Source organism: Triticum aestivum, chromosome 6B (genome assembly GCF_018294505.1).
Source record: "Triticum aestivum cultivar Chinese Spring chromosome 6B, IWGSC CS RefSeq v2.1, whole genome shotgun sequence".
Lineage (NCBI taxonomy): Eukaryota > Viridiplantae > Streptophyta > Magnoliopsida > Poales > Poaceae > Triticum > Triticum aestivum.
Genome location: NC_057810.1, coordinates 587,009,918 through 587,027,348, shown reverse-complemented (window position 1 = coordinate 587,027,348; position 17,431 = coordinate 587,009,918). Strand labels below are relative to the sequence as shown.

At 47.1% G+C, this 17,431-nt stretch overlaps 1 protein-coding gene across 1 annotated transcript; it reads right to left on the bottom strand.

Annotated features, from left to right (window-relative positions):
* Positions 1 to 1,301: 1,301 nt before the first annotated feature.
* LOC123134506 (NAC transcription factor NAM-A1) lies at positions 1,302 to 4,106 on the bottom strand. The gene is made up of 3 exons (XM_044553753.1): positions 3,695 to 4,106; positions 3,262 to 3,575; positions 1,302 to 2,632 (listed from the first exon to the last, which is right to left on the bottom strand). The coding sequence occupies exons 1-3, from the start codon at positions 4,020 to 4,022 to the stop codon at positions 1,466 to 1,468; spliced, it is 1,809 nt and encodes a 602-aa protein (XP_044409688.1). The 5' UTR covers positions 4,023 to 4,106; the 3' UTR covers positions 1,302 to 1,465.
* Positions 4,107 to 17,431: the final 13,325 nt, after the last annotated feature.

Sequence of the window (17,431 nt, the reverse complement as noted above, 5' to 3'; positions counted from 1 at the left end):
ACATATAGGAGGCTTTTGATTTTTGATAGTACAACAAACAATCACACATGAAAGGTTCCTACAAAAATGTCATAGAGGAAGTAATCAATAGATAAGAACCAAAGGAGAAAAAATAAATAAAAACTCACCCGTATATGCATCCTGAACCTGAGAGGGTGTTTGTTTCCAGGGACTTATTGGTTTAGGGACTTAAAAAAGTCCCTATAAGTTCCATCTAAACCAAACAGGAGGGACTTATAGGGACTTAAAGTGGGCATTTGAGACTTATGAAATAAGACTCTCAAGAAGAGTCTTATAGGGACTTATAGTTGTAATATGGTCTTATAGGGACTTATAAGTCTCAGGAACCAAATAGGTAGGGACTTTTTAGGGACTTGGGACTTATAAGTTGGGACTAAAAAAAGTTTTAGGACTTATGAACCAAACAGGGCCTGAGCATCCGCGTCTGCAGTAGCCAGCGACAGCAGGAAATTCGATTTGCGTCTGCAGCAGCTAGCAACAACAGGAGACTCATTTTGCGTCCGCTACAGCCATAAACAGCAGGAGATTCAGTTTGCGTCTGCAGCAGCCAGCAACAACAGGAGATTCAGTTTGCTTTTGCAGCAGCCAACTACAGCAGGGCGCAAGGCGTCGACAGCAACCCCAGGGCATCCAACAACCCCGTGGCCGGAGGCGTCCGCGTCGGAGGCATGTTGCTGCCCTTGCCGGGCAAAAAATCGGACGGACGATTCAGATCGTCCAGGGCCGGAGGCGTCTATGTCGGGGGCGTGCTGCTGCTGCCCCTGCCAAGCGGCGCCAACCCCTGGTCCGCCTGATCGGCGGCGCGGGTGCGGACGACGCGGCGGTGCGTGGAGCGTGGACGGCGCAGATGGAGGTTCTCCGGCGGCGGTCGAGGCGGTGGCTGGCGCAGGCTGTAGGAAGAGGGCGGGCGAGGTGTGGGGCGGTGCCAAAACTGTCCCGACAGCGTGGTTGCGAGAGGGCAGAGGGGAGCGACGTGTTTGGGGGAACGATGTTAACCCAATGACATGACGGGTAATTAATTAAAATAATGGCATGGTGGGTAATTAAAGCGTAAAACGCGTTTAGTAGGGTGAAGGGATGTAGACTGCAGGTTTTTGATGGATAGGATGATCTGGTTCTTCGCCCTCTCTTACTTTTACAGTGATAGTAGATAGTAGATGAAGTTGCTCAGAAGGAAAAAAAAACACATCAACGAAAAAAACAGAAATAAATACGTACTAGCTGAATTACATTTACTCTTGAGGCTGTTGCAATTTCAGGAAACAGAACATACAGCTGACTAAAGCAAAGAAATTGGCGAGCAAAGGCATACATGGAAAAGCGTTGAAGGTCTATCTGTTGTTGTAAAAGTTTGGTGCAGAGCTCATTCTAAAAGGAGCATAAACCAACAGAAACAAGGCTTTGTGCACAATACATATACACTTGCGTACATCACGGTGCCGAATCATGCATGCTGGGGGCCATCACCCTCTGCCGATGCCGGCGCCGTCACCCGGCCCGGCGAAGCCGCGGACTCCTCCCGACCATGGCTGCTGCAATCCCCGTTGTTGTTGGAGCCCTCCTCGTTTCCCTCCACAGACACCACCGTACTGACCGGCGAGCCGTCTGCTGTTACCAGCGCCGCCTCTCCTGGAGAACTCCTCGTCGTCGGGAGGACCACGGCCCCTTCGTGGTGATAGTAATTGGCGTTGCCGCCGCCCAAGTGCTGTTGCTGTTGCTGCTGATGGTACTGCTGCTGCTGCTGGTGCAACATGAACGACATCCTCCATTGCTGCTGCTGGCGCATCATGAACGCCATCGCCTGCCGCTGCTGGTGCGTGGACGCCATCGCCAGCTGCTGCTGCTGCTGCTGCTGCGTGAACGCCATCACCTGTTGCTGCTGCTGCGTGAACGACTGCATCCGGAGGTGTTCCTCCAGGTTCTGTTGAAGCACCCGCTTCGCGCGCATCTCATCCGTCTCCGGCTGCTTCTGCATCTGCGGGTTCACTGCTTGGCCGGCCGGGCACGAAGGCCGCGCCATCATTGTCAGACTCTGAGCATAGCCGTTGGGGCTACCTGCGGGCCGGCACGGCGGCGGCCGCACCTGGCCGTTGGCCACCTGCTGCTGCCTCACCGGCATCTTCCCGTTGTACGCCGCCGGCGGTCGCGCCATCACCGTCACCTGTCCGTTGTACGCCGCCGACTGTCTCATCATCACCGGCACCTGCTGCCGTGGCACGTGCACCTGGCCGTTGTTGTACGCCAGCAGTGGCCGCGGCATCGGTGTGCCAGCGTGACACCCCATGAGCATGGGCTGCCCTGATCCACCGTAGTATCCCGGCGTGCTGAACGGAGCTTGCATGCCGTTGCCTTGTGCTGGTGGTGGCTCGATTTGCAGGCATTTTGAGTGGTGAGCCCGCTTCCTCGCGGCGGCGTTCCGCAGCTGCTGGTCCTCCGCGGGCCTCTTGCCCGCCATTTTCTTCGAAAGCTTTGGAAGCTCCGCCGTCGGCCCTTCATCACCCTCCACCGGCCCGTGCAGGTGCAGCGGCGAGGCGCTGCTGGGCCCTGCCTCCTCGTCGTCGTCGCCTTTGTCGTCTTTGAGGTAAATCTTGCACATCACGTACCTATCCAACTGCATGGAGTCATCCAATGAAAGTCAGATATTTTCCTATTTTTTAGTTGGCTCCGTATATGTCTCAATCAAATGAGAGTAAGCACTTACTATTAAATATGGCTTTCCTAGAGAGTGTATAATCAATATTGTAAGCTTCGATATGTAAAATCAAATGAGATCAGGCACTTATTTGATTCTACGGATCTCAATGTATTTTTGGTTTTTCTTTTGTGTTTGTTGTACTGCCATGATTGAAGATGAATAAATTAGAAGTTTATTTTACGGCAATTCCTAGAGAAGATTTGACTGTTTATTGCCAGCAAACAAAATTGATTGTTCATAATATAGAAATTAGCTTTAAACGGATTACTTTTAGCAAACAGAAAGAAAAAGAAAAACACTTCAGAACGGCAATCTAGAAATTTCATTGATTCTGGGAGTGGGTCTTTTCTGGCATTGTTCGCGCTGGTGCTCTTTTGTGCAAAATTTTCATGATTTAAATGAAGATCATAAATAAATTTGACAAATCCTTGTTCAAAATCTATTCCCTCCCTCTCATAATATAAGAGCGAGAAATCATAGCAAAAAAAATAGAAAGAAAAAAAACTTCAAAACGGTAACGTGGTTTGAAATTTCGGAAAACTCACCGTCCTGCCGCCAGGGCCGCCGTCCTTGGGGAGCTTGATCTCGTACGCCGGGACGGTGAGCTCCCTCATGAGCCACTCGGACTTGCGGCCGCCGCCTCTGGGGCTCTCGAAGTAGTTGAGGACGCTCATGCAGTAGCGGGTCGTGCCGTCGCCGGCCACCTTCTTCTCCTGCATGTCCCTCTTGCCCGTCGACACCTTCCACCGGCCGCGGCCGTCCTCCGTGTCCCGCCGTGGCCGGTCCCCGTTGTCGTACCGGCGCACCCTCGGCGACAGGAAGTAGAAGCTCTTGCCCTCGCCCCGGCCCCTGTACTTGCCTGCAGAAGACCCACGGAGACGAAGCAAACGAACATGTCGACGATGAGTTGATCACCAGAGGCCTGTAATGTAAGTAAGACGATCGGCGGCGAAAAACCAGCGAGAAATTAAAACGTACCGACGAGGTCGTCCGGGTGGCACTGGTACACGTTGTGCTCGATGATGGCCCTGTTGGGCGCGTGGCCCCGGCCCTGCAGCTTGGGGAGCAGGTAGTACCTGATCAGCTCGTCGTCGCTCGGCCTGAACCGGAACCCCGGCGGCGGAATGAATATCAACTGCGCGTCGCCCCTGCCGACCTCCTCGCCTCCTGCGGCTCCAACTCCGCCACCCCGACCGCCGCCCGTCTCCTCCTCCTCGTACGCTGCTCCGGCGACGACGATCTGCCCCTCCTGCTCTCCCGCTCCGACGACGGCCTTCTCCTCCGCGCCGTCCCGTTCTTCTGCCATGTCGGCGAGTAGAGCACGCACTAGCGATTGCGAAAGAAGAGGAGCTCGTTCTGGGCTTCTCGCGGCGTGGCGTGGCGTGCTACAATCGATCTGGTCTTGGCCTTCTTTGGCCGCGGGCTGCATTATATAAGCTGGATGTGGTACAAATCCTGTGTCCGCATGGAATACAGACTCGGGTTCGTTACCAACACGGGTTCCGGAAGAGAGTAGAATACGCGCCGATGCCGGCCTCCGGCACCAAGTCATGGAGCCTGTTGCTCTCCCTCCGGCTCGCCGCCGGCCTGGTGGTGCTCAAACAGGCCGTCGCGTGCCCGGCGGAGGCAGAGGTGACGTGACGGCGCCGGGGTCAGTCAGATGACTAGGAGACGGCTGTGGTGATTGACCAGTCAACATTTAGTCGGTGCCTGCAGTTGACAGGCCCCAGCAACCCCGCGCTGCAGCCCGGGAATGGAGAGCGGACGCAGCTCCTCTGACGTACGGCGCACACACTGATGTGTGGACCCGGACCCACGCGTCAGTGGCCCAACATCAGGTGGCCGTACGTCAGGGGATCGGCCAAGGGACGACGGCGGGGAAGCCGAAGCTTTCGGAGGAGCAGCCGCTGCCATGGCTAAGTGGGTCCACCAAGCAAAACCACCTGCCAGCCGGACGGAGGACAAAATTACTGTTCTGACCTAAAAGGCTAACAAAATCCCGATTTGACCTCGCTTTGAAAAAAATTCGTCTCTGATCTTTTTAGGTGACGCCAACATCCCTGGCGTCTGGGTTGCAAAGCAGACGCCACGAACCCTGGCGTCTGGCCCCTGGCCCGCACTGCCCGCCTGCCCGTTGACCCGCTGACGTGGCAAAGGGGCCAGACGCCAAGGACCCTGGCGTCTGGCCCTGGTAACTGGATAACCGCGCGGGCCAGCCCACCCATCCCCATCTTTCTCCTGGCGGCGCCTCACGAACAGACCTCTGTTCTTCGCCCCTCCTCCCCCTCACACCACCCCCCCCCAATCTACTCCATCCTCCGCTCAAACTCGTAGATCTGACCCCCCCCCAACCTTCCTTGAGGTATTCTCCCCCATTCCCTCCAATTTATTTTGGTTTTCCCCTCTCTTGTTGGATGCATTATTTAACATTAGGTGATGTTAAATTAGTAGATGGTTTCTTTGTTTTAGGAAATAATTTATAGTTGATAGATGATTGTAGGTAGTGTAGTTGGTAGATGTTTGTAGTTGTCCACCAATAGACATAGTTTGTGAATTTTTTTTGAATTATAGATGATGTATGCATGTGCTAGTAAATTAGCTATGTGTTGAATATATAGATGGCATAATATTTGTTTGAATCTTAGAAGACTACTTTGGCAAGCAAATATATTTAGAAAAAATATTATATGTGTGAAGTGGTATGACAATATAGTTGAATATATAGATGGCATAATTTTTTTTGCAAAAGAGATGATGAAATTTGATGATTGTGTGTGACATGATATGTTCAATAGAATGGCGGATGATGATTATGAATTTTATTTGATGGTGAAATTTGGTACTCTAGATGATATGTGTGCATATGTAGAAGAAAGAAATGATGTGGTTATGTTTGAGAAGAATGGTGTGTTCATATGGCATAACTTGGAGAAGGAAATTGTATTGTTTGATATTGTTCTTGTATTCATAGATGTTTGTGATTTGTTTGGTAGGATGGCGGATGATGATGGACCTTGGTATGACGGATTAATCCAGGAGTGGGATAAGGAGCATCGTGCTCGTGCCATTGAGAACGGAAAGGTAAGAAGCAAGACTTATCAATTTTCGTTGTTTCTCATTTGTGTTTTGTATTGATCAAAAAATCACTTTATTTGCAGCATGTAGTAGCTATGCGCATGAGGGGTCATACCGCTGATGACTTTCCTTACGACGCGCGGTACGAGCCGTACATTCGGAGATTGGGTCTTCTCCCATTCGTGTTGCAGTTTAAGCGACCCCCTCCGCCGGTGAACCACGCGGCGCTGACCGCACTTGTGGATCGTTGGAGGCCCGAGACTCACTCGTTCCACCTTCCATTTGGGGAGATGACGATGCCTAGAGGACATGGCTATGATAAGGGGCCTTCCTATCAACGGACGAGCTGTTACCGGTTGTGTCAGCGCCGCTAATTGGCGACACTGGTTAGGCATGTTAATTGGTGTTGTGCCCGATCTCCCAGAGCCAGGCAAGCCAGATCCCTCGAAAGTGAGGCATTCTTGGCTAAAACAAGTCAGAGGAGGAGGCAATCCGTGCCCTGAGGGTGCGAATGACCTGGTTGTGCAGCAGTACACGCGGGCCTATCTTTGGTATGTACTAACTAAGGTAGTCTTCTCAGACGCAACCGGGAACTCAGCCCTCTGGATGTGGGTGGAGCTACTCACTAACTGGGATAGGCAGTATAGCTGGGGTTCGGCCGCACTAGCATACTTGTATCGTCAGGTAACAAATATTTGCAACCATTTATCTTGCATTTGTCATGCGCCTCCATATCTAACATGTTTGTTTGATTGCAGCTTGACTTGGCGTGTCGCAGGAAGGGAGATACATCCTCATTGGCTGGGTTTGTTTGGAGCCTATCCGTGTGGATGTGGGAGCGGATCCCGGTTGGACGGCCCGATTTCAAGAACCCAGAACACCCAAACCCACCTGGTAATCATGACGGGGCGCATGATGATGATCCATATCGGCGCCCTACGGCTGCGTACTATTGGGAACGGGTGACAGTGTACACAGGAAGCTCGCATGTGCGATACAAGTGCTATATGAACGAGCTGGACACCTTGACTGCTGAGCAGGTATTGAAAAGTTCAATTAGACAAAATGTACTCAAGAATGAAATTTGTATTTAACAATGTATCTCTTTGTTTTGCAGGTCCATTGGATGCCTTATGTGGATGATCGTGGCTTCTCTCTTAACGAGATGTGCACGCGTGATAGCCATCTTTGGCGGGCGAGGTGCCCAATGATATGCTTCTTTGCGGTCGAGTGGCACTTCGTAGACCATGTGGCAAGACAATTTGGAAGAAGACAAGGTATTCCAATTGATGAGAGCAAGGAGGAAATGCTATCTCTGCATCGGTGAGCAAGCATGTCTTTGAGTATGTAGTAGAGCATTGAATAAGTCTATGTTTGCTAATGCTTTGTCACCTAGCTCATTTGTAGGTTCGATCGAAGGAACAATCAGGACATACAAGATTAGCAAGACAAACACGCTAAGTTTGAGCAAATTTGGAATCAAAGAGACACGTTAGTGGAATCGGAGAGTAGAGCTCACAATCAGTCAGCATATCAGAAGTATCAAGTGTGGTATGCTGGTCGTTACCGTATAAAGCTAAAGCCCGGTTGGACTCACGAGGAGTGCTCAGAGTTGGTGTCTAAAGACCCGGAGACTGCAGAAGGTTATCATACCTTCAACACGGCGGTGAGAGACACAAGAGGGGCTCACGTTGACTATGCACCTATGCATGACGAAATGGTAGTCTAATGAGCCAATTCTAACACACTTGCATTATATAATATTCTTTCAAATACATAAGTTTGGTGTGTTCATGACTTGCAGGGCAGAGAGTTGCTTATGTGCGTCAACGATGCCAATGTAGCACTGAGTCATCCCCGTGGTGGTGCATCATCTGAGAGGACTCTTAGGAGTACGATGGAGGTATGAGCAATATATTATAAAAGCTTCTTTTCACGGGTTACTTATTTGCATCTGATATCATAGCACATTTTGTGTTGTCGCAGAAGTTCAAGAAGCGGTTACATAAGATGGCAGCTATGCTTTCTTGCCATGGTGCTCAGCCCAGTGATGTGTTTGCACCTGGTACCCGCACCGACAGAGCTCGTAAATGCTGTTATCTCCACAACGAAGAGGACATACAGGAGGCGGGCAATGAAGAGGAGGCAACACATCAAGAGGAGCCGACACTAGAAGAGGAGCAGGAACAACAAGAGCATGAGTATGATGTTGATGCTCCACAACCATCTCAGGTTACGCAGCCAACACAAGGCAATGCCCGCTCTAGAAAAGGCATAGCCATAGATAAGACACCGGGCAAGAAAGGTAGAAAGAAGACATGGAACACTCAATTCCATAGTCCGGAGTATCCTCAGCAATTCATGCCTACAGGAATGCAAAAATATAAGTCCAACAATGATGCGGAGGCGGAGGAGTCTAACCAAGAGGAGGAGGCTAGCGAAGACGAGGAGGCTAGCGAAGAGGAGGAGCAAACACTTGCAGATTTTGTGAACAGAGGAAGGAGGAGGAAGTGAGCTTGTTGTAGTTTGTTTCAATGAGCTTGACCTTGTTCTAGTTTGTTTCGATGAACTTGTTGTAGTCTCTTTCCATGAACTTGTTGCCGTTTATTTCCATGAAACTTGTTGTTGTTCGAATTAAGTTGCAATGGATTCATGAAGTTGCTATGAATGTATGACCTGTGATGTCTATGTGAAATGTTGTTTATGTGAAATGTTGTTTCCTGTGATGTCTATGAATTTATTGCTTGCCATGAAGTGTTGATGAAATCTGTTAGAAGCCATTTAGTCATATATATGCACAGGGGACCAGACGCCAGGGTCCTTGGCGTCTGGTTATATGTCAGGAGGCCAGACGCTAGGGTCCTTGGCGTCTAGCTGTCGACTGGCAGCAAAACAGGGCAGAACAGAGCAAGGCAGGGTTGTAAGTGCATCTAGTGCCACCCCTAGTTGGTTTTGGAGTATTGACGACAAAGTTGGTTGAGGGACTAATGCGTTTGTGAGAATTGCAGGATAACGCAGGTTGTGTCCCTCATTGATTCGGTTTACCTACCGGAGATGACCCCTAAAAATGTATGAAGACATTGAAGACAATGGTGGTATATGAAGAGAATCATATCGAAGACTATGACTTGAGAAGACATTAAGCGAAGACTATGGAGCGCGAAGACTGTGTCGTCTCGTTGCTTCCTTTTCCTTCTTTGTTGAGTCATAGGAACCACCATACTGTTAAGTGGGGTCCAAGTGAACAAAGTCAGAATGACTGAAGTGATGCTCAACCCAAATCCTATGTCTTCGAGCAAAGACAATGAGAGCAAATCTTATCCAGAGCTCGATGAGTCAGCTTTGCTTGTAGCCCAAGTAAAGTTCCTGTGTGTGTTTGAAATCTGACCGTTGGAACACGTGTCAGTTCCTTAGTGACCCAGGGTCATTTCGGACATATCAGGCCGGGTTGCCCAGTGGCTATAAATAGCCCACCCCCTACACCATAAATTGGTGGCTGCTCAGAGTTAGTGCACACCTTTTGTTGTTTGAGAGCAACCCACCTCGAAGCCTTTGGAAGAGAGAAATCCTTGCGAGGACCAAGCCCAAACACCCAGAGCCAAAGAGTGTTAGGCATCACTGAAGTCTTTCTGTCTGTGTGACTTGAAGACTTATTACACTTGAGGACTGTGAATCCTCCAGCCGGTTAGGCGTCGCGTTCTGAGCATCCAAGAGTCATTGTGGATCGCCGGTGAACGAAGTCTGTGAAGGTTCGGAAGTCTACCTTGAAGACTTACCAGAGTGATTGGGCGAGGACTATGTGTCCTTAGCTCAAGGGGAATAAGGTGAAGACGCGGTCTTCTGAGTTGAATCTCAGCCTCCCTAACCAGACATACAGTTGTCACAGCAACTGGAACTGGTTCAACAAATCTTGTGTCTTCAACAAGTGACTGGTTCTATCCTCTCCCGCTGCTATTAGTCCTGTACTTTCTCATCATTGCATACTTGACTATGGTTTGCTTCTTGTAGTTTATCTTCCGCTGCATATCAATTAGGTCATTTCTATTGTTTGTCTTTGAAACTTCCATGTTTTGAAGACTTTCATAAAAATCGCCTATTCACCCCCCTCTAGTCGATAACTAGCACTTTCAATTGGTATCAGAGCAAGGTACTCCCTTGTTCTGTGTGATTCGGTTTAACTACCTGGAGTTTTAGCTATGTCGACTGCAGGGATAATCAAAGTCTCCGTTGCTTGCCCCGTGTTCGATGGAACTGAATATCCCTACTGGAAGAATAAGATGCGTATGCATCTTGAAGCCATTGATGTCAACCTCTGGTATGTCATCAAGAACGGCGTTCCCAAAACTGGTGAAGGTGTCACCCCTGCTGATGTCAAGAAGTTCATTCAACTGGACTCTACTGCAAAGAACATCATCTGTGGTCATCTGACCAAAGGACAGTATGGCCGTGTGAGTGCTCTGGAAACGTCGAAGCTAGTCTGGGACTGGCTATCCAAGGTCAATGAAGGCGTCTCAACCCAGAGAGATCAAAGGATCAGTGTTCTTCGCAACCTCTTCAACCGCTTCAAGAGAAACGACAATGAAAATGTCCAGCTCAAGTTCGATCGCCTCACTGACATCACAAATGAGCTTCAAGCTCTCGGCGCAACTGAGATTACCAAGCATGAAATCGTCAAGACACTACTGATATCACTTGATAGCTCCTTTGACACCCTTGCCCTCATGATACAAGAACGTCCTGACTTCAAGACACTCGATCCGTCTGATATACTTGAGAGGCTCAACACACATGAGTTCCAGCTTTCTGAGAAAAGAGATATCTATGGTCCCAACTATGGCCGAACTCGCAAGGCAAAAGTTGTTTCCTCATCTGAAGAAGAATCTGACTGCAGTTCTGATGATCCTGAAGACATTGGAAAGGAACTTGCTATGCTTGTGAAGAAGTTCCAGAAATTCACCAAGAAGAAAGGCTTCAGAAAGTCTTCATGATCCAGCTCAAGGAATGATGAAGCTTCCACCCATGACCACAAGAAGAGAACCTGCCACAAGTGCAAGAAACCTGGTCACTACATATCTGAGTGTCCATAGTGGGACAATGAGAAGAAGAAGAAGAGCAAGGAATATGATTCTGATGACAAGAAGAAGAAGAAATCCTCAGCGTCTTCTTCTAAGTCTTATTCACACAAGAAGAGCTCATCTGGCAAGGCTCGTGCCTTTGTTGGCAAGGAAATGGATTCAGAGGAGGATTCTGCTTCTGAGGAGGCGGAGGTGGAGTCTGTAGAGGAGTCCGACCCTGGCATTGCAAGTCTGGCTCTAGCCACAGCCTATGTTGCCAAGTCCATCTTCAACACTGAAGACAATGACTTCCACACCAACGCTGAAGCTGATGACGAAGACGATCCTACTCCCACCTACTGCTTCATGGCACGTGGTGCCAAGGTAAAATCACGTGATGCTTACTTTCAAACATCAAGGTGAAGATGACTCTGATTGTGAATCCAAAACCAGCTACAAAACACTTGCTAAAATTGCAACTGAACAACAAAAGGCTATGGAACATACCCAAAAACTGTTAGACAAAAGCGATGACCTGTTGGACGCGGAAATGACACGTTCACGGTCCTTAGTTGAAGATATAAAAAATCTTCATGCTAAGTACCAAGAACTTGAAAGTCGTCATGAAACGCTCTCAACCACTTATGAAAAGCTCTCCTATGATTATCTTCAAAGGAAGCAAGAGCTTGAGAAATTGAGAGCGGCTCATGAAGATCTTCAAAAAAAGAATGAGTCACTTCACGCTCAACAGATCAGTCCCGCTCAGGATGTATTTGAACCACCATATCTAAAATGCATTGAGCGTGATAACGCTAAATCTGTTGCTGAATGTTCCACTGCTGCTACTGTTGCATTGTCTTCAACTACTGATGTGGAAACTAACCCCTCTGCGAAGGATACTACTACTATTGCTGATGAAAATGCTAGGGTTGAAGACATTGCTTGAAACAGGGATGTACAAAAGTCTGAAAGGACATCAGACACTCTGCGATGTCCTCAAAAAGCAGATTCTGAACCGAAACCCTAGGAAAGAGGGTGTTGGGTTCGAGAGGAAAATGAATGTTGATGGCTCCTACTGGAAGCCTAAGCAGTATCCCAAAACCACATGGGTTGCTGCAAAGGAACCTTCAGTGGATCCATCCACCTTATCTGGCTTTACCTGTGCTAATCCTATTATCATTGATGAATCCTTTGATGCAAACTATAAGCTATTCAAGAATCAGAATGGTGAAGTGTTTGCCAGGTATATTGGTATTAACTGCAGGAATGGACCACCTATGAAGAAGATCTGGGTACCTAAGCAGTGCATTGAGAATCTTCCTGTGAATGTCGTCATGACACCACCAAGGAAGAAGACAAACCCCAGACCTATGGCTTCATATGGCCCAAAGGCTTCATACAGATACATGACTCACCTGAGTCACCCTAACGCCAATGCTTTGCAGGGAAATCATACTCAGACTTATGAATATGAGCATGTGTCTTCAAACCGCTATGTTCATAGAACTAAGAACTTTTCTGCTTATTCATATGAGTATCATTCATCTCCTGCAAGGCTATTTGCTAGGGCTCCAAAGCCGAAATTCTCAGATGCTGCACTTAGACTCGTTGCTTCTAAGCCACCCCTGAAGATGTGGGTGGTGAAGAAGAATTAACTTTCTTTTGCAGGGAAAGGTCTCTAGCCTGTAATCAAAGGCGTCCTATGCTATTGCTGGGGACCTAAAACAGATTATGGGACGCATGATAAAATGATCTTACTATGCATTTCATATCTGAATAGCTTACCAGTCATACTATGTGTCCTAACCTTGATCTAAGCTGTGATAATCCTTGTGTGCGTCAAATGCTTATGCTTCACAACGCTCTTCGTGAAGCCCATCCTCCTAACTGTACTGTAGGGTATGGCACCAAAAGCTTCAGAATGGATTATGGACAGCGGATGCACAAATCATATGACTGGTGATCGAAGTCTTCTCATGGACTCAACCTTACGTCCATCAGACAAGAGTCACATCACATTTGCTGACACTGGTAAAAGCAAGGTATTGGGTCTAGGTAGAGTTGCAATCTCAAAGGATCAACACATGGATAAAGTGATGCTTGTTGAATCCCTTGGTTTCAACTTAATGTCTGTCTCAATGCTTTGTGACTTGAACATGATTGTGCTATTCGGAAAATATCGTTGCCTTGTACTAATGGAATCTAACAAGTCTCTAGTCTTTGAAGGGTATCGAAAAGATGATCTATACATGGTAGATTTCTCAGCAGGTCCACAACTTGCCGTATGTCTTCTCGCAAAAGCTTCTAAATGTTGGCTCTGGCATCGGAGGCTGGGGCATGCTGGTATGAGGAACTTACACACACTCGTCAAGAAGAAGCATGTCATAGGCATCGAGGGTGTCAAGTTCAAGAAGGATCATTTGTGTGGTGCCTGCGAAGCTGGAAAGATGACTAGGGCAAAGCACCCCTCGAAGACAATCATGACAACATCTCAACCCTTCGAGCTGTTACACATGGACTTATTTGGCCCTACTCACTACTCTACCCTCACAACAACTGCTTGCCTCTATGGCTTCGTCATTGTTGATGACTACTCAAGATATACATGGGTGCACATAATTCTCTACAAGACTGAAGTGCAAGATGTCTTCAGACGCTTCGCTAATCGAGCAATGAACAATTATGGCGTGAAGATCAAGCACATCAGAAGTGACAATGGCACTGAGTTCAAAAACACCGGACTTGATCTTTATCTGGATACAATGGGAATCACTCATGAGTTCTCTGCTCCATACACACCTCAGCAAAATGGCATCATTGAGCGCAAGAACAGAACCCTTATTGAGATGGCTCGAACAATGCTCGACGAATACAAGACACCAAGAAAGTTCTGGCCTGAAGCTATTGATACAGCATGTCACATCATCAACCGTGTCTACATCCATAAGCTTCTGAACAAAACATCCTATGAGCTCCTTACTGGCAAGAAGCCAAATGTCAGTTACTTCAGAGTATTTGGAGCTAGGTGCTGGATCAAGGATCCCCATCACAAGTCAAAATTTGCACCTAAAGCTCATGAAGGCTTCATGCTTGGCTATGGAAAGGACTCGCACTCCTATAGAGTCTTCAACCTCTATCTCTACAAAATCGTCGAAACTGTGGACGTGCGATTTGATGAAACAAATGGTTCACAAAGAGAACTCCTGCCAAGTACACTAGATGAAGCTCCGCCTAGCGAATCTATCAAGCTGATGGGAACTGGTGAAATCATGCCTTCTGAAGCACAGCCTGAAGAGGAACTTATCATTTATGCACCTAACCAACCTGAAGACAATGCTCAGACCGAAGACAATCCTCCCAATGATGACAATGATCAGCAAGAGCAAAGTCTTCGTCCAGTTCATCCTCAAGTTGCAAATGAAGTACAAATTGAGAAGATAATTGATAGCATCAATGCACCTGGTCCACTTACTCGCTCAAGAGCAACACAGTTAGCAAACTTCTGTGGGCACTTTTCATTTGTGTCAATATCAGAACCCAAGAAAGTCGCTGAAGCCTTTATGGAACCTGAATGGATACAAGCTATGCAAGAGGAACTTCAACAGTTCAAGCTGAACAATGTTTGGGAACTTGTCAAGCGTCCTGGCCCTCGCAAGCATAACATCATTGGAACAAAATGGATATATCGAAACAAGCAAGATGAGCATGGTCAAGTCGTCAGAAACAAAGCACGTCTTGTGGCTCAAGGATACACTCAAGTAGAAGGAATTGACTTCGATGAAATATTTGCTCCTGTGGCTAGGCTTGAAGCTATTCGCATACTGCTAGCCTATGCTAATCACCACAACATCTTGCTACATCAAATGGATGTGAAGAGTGCATTTCTCAACGGCAAGATTGAAGAAGAAGTATATGTCGCTCAACCACCTGGCTTTGAAGATCCAAAACATCCTGATATGGTGTACAAGCTAAACAAAGCACTGTATGGCCTCAAACAAGCTCCTCGCGCATGGTATGATACGATCAAAGACTTCCTGAAGAGCAAAGGCTTCAAACCTTGATCCCTCGATCCCACACTCTTCACGAAGACATATGATGGTGAACTGTTTGTGTGCCAAATATATGTGGATGACATTATCTTCGGCTGCACCAACCAGAAGTATAGTGATGAGTTTGGATACATGATGCAAGAGCAATATCAGATGTCCATGATGGGTGAGCTGAAGTTCTTCCTTGGTCTTCAAATTCGTCAGCAAAGGAATGGCATCTTCATATCTCAAGAAAAATATCTCAAAGACTGTCTGAAGAAGTTTGGAATGAAAGACTGCAAAGGTTACACAATGCCAATGCCAGCCAAACACCATCTTGGTCCCGACGACAATGGTAAAGAGTTCGATCAAAAGGTATACCGCTCCATGATTGGTTCTTTACTTTATCTATGTTCATCTAGGCCAGATATTATGCTTAGTGTTTGCATGTGTGCTCGATTCCAAGCGGCACCAAAGGAATCACATCACTTAGCTGTGAAGCGAATTCTTCGATATTTGGCTTACACCCCAACACTCGGATTATGGTATCCAAAGGGCTCAAAATTTGATTTGGTTGGATTCTCGGATGCTGATTATGCTGTTGACAAGGTGGATCGCAAGTCTACATCAGGCACATGTCACTTTCTGGGTCGATCACTTGTCTGTTGGTCTTCAAAGAAGCAGAACTGTGTATCACTCTCAACTGCTGAATCTGAATACATTGCTACTGGATCTTGTTGTGCTCAGCTTCTATGGATGAAGCAAACTCTCAAGGACTATGGCATCAATCTGAAACAAGTACCTCTCTTCTGCGACAACGAAAGCGCCATCAAGATTGCCAACAATCCAGTCCAGCACTCGAAGACAAAGCACATTGAAATTTGTCATCACTTTCTCAGAGATCATGTCATGAAGAAAGATATTGACATCATTCACGTCAACACTAAAGAGCAACTGGCAGATATCTTCACAAAGCCCTTGGATTGATAAAAGGTTCTGCAAGTTACGGTGTGAGCTAAATATCTTGGAATCCTCAAATGTCCTGTGATCAGGCACACATCCTAACACTTATGCATGTTGATGACTTAGATGTGCAACACATGAAGTAAAGTATATCTTCAATCAATGAAGAATTACATTCTGAGTGTGAATACATTAACATGGAATTTGACTTCGGAACGCCACGATAATTGTGCGTCGTGTCTGGGTCTAATACTTCTTATACGGTGGGTAACGCCACCATCAAATTTTTCTGTTTGAAGTGTTTCACTCATGGCGTTACTTTTGCAATGACTTCGCATTTGGTTTGTCTTCAATTTCAATTTATCTTCATGATTTTCTTCACTGTGATGATTTGATTGCTTTCTGATATATATATATATATATATATATATATATATATATATATATATATATATATATATTAGTGTTCTGTCCTCTACAGCATTCACTTATAGCTATGTCTTCCTAGTTGAATCTTTTGAACTAAGTGAATGTGATCGGACCCTAATCTCTCTATGCTTCCTATCTCAAACTCTATCTGTCCAAATCATATGCATTCTATTGAAACCGTCGAATGTCTTCTCTGCGTCCTAGTTAGTAGAAGACACAGAGACAAACATTAAGTCTGTTTTAAATGACTCGTCCTTATTTTTTTTTAAATCCGGAGAAGCCGGAACAACCATCCGACATGCCTGGCGGGCGTGGGAACGTGGGACAACTCTGAGTATGTTGCATGCTTGCCACGTGCCCCTCAAATGTGAACCGCCAGGGGCACCTGCGTAATTGCGTTGTGCCGCACACTTCCTTATAAATACATGTCCCCTACGGTAAAGAAAACCTTCTTCCACCTCTCCACCTCATCAAAACCCTGGCGCCACCGCTAGCTCTCGACGACGCCGGCGACGAAGCGCTTAGCTGCTGCGACTTCTCCGACGCCGTCCTCACGCCGGCCGCGGACATCGTCCTCTCCGTCGTCGCTGTAGGTGTCCTCCATCGCCAACTTAGGGCATGGTGGATTGAACTGCTCGGTCTCCTGTTCATCCCATCTAGCAGTTCTTCGTGTGGTAAATATAACTCTATTTTTACCATCTTTTTGATCTTCAAAGATTCATCCTATTTACCAAAAGTGGTTTCTGCCTACACAATGTTAGATCTATTCTGTCTGCATCTCATACTGCCTAGTCTATTGACTTAAACTTCATATCTAGTTTGATTCCTCACTTGTACTTATTCACGGATTCGTACAAATCTGGAACCAACTCTCAACATATAAGTGAATGTCTTCGCATCATGAGGTCAATGTCTTCAAACTGATTTATCTTCAAAATCTTCTGAGAATGCATATGACCTCTTCCCCTTCCCTCGCATCTCTAATGCTGTCACAGGTACATGTCCGTGGGAGAATCCCTTGGTTCTCATAGTCTGCATTCGTTTGCAGAATTCTTACAGCATCACATTAACTCTCCCGAAGCCATTTCCTGTTTGTCCAGCAAGCGAAAGTCTTTGAAGCCTTTGAACGTATTGAAGCCATTCAGTTTGAAGTTCATGGCTGCAAA

What these genes read in the sequence shown, in the direction of transcription:
- LOC123134506 (XM_044553753.1), bottom strand. Translation starts at nt 4,022, where the DNA reads ATGGCAGAAGAACGGGACGGCGCGGAGGAGAAGGCCGTCGTCGGAGCG. An exon ending in CCACCCGGACGACCTCGTCG is followed by an intron (nt 3,576 to 3,694) that starts GTACGTTTTAAT and finishes GGTCTTCTGCAG; the next exon opens with GCAAGTACAGGGGCCGGGGC. An exon ending in GCGGCCCTGGCGGCAGGACG is followed by an intron (nt 2,633 to 3,261) that starts GTGAGTTTTCCG and finishes GACTCCATGCAG; the next exon opens with TTGGATAGGTACGTGATGTG.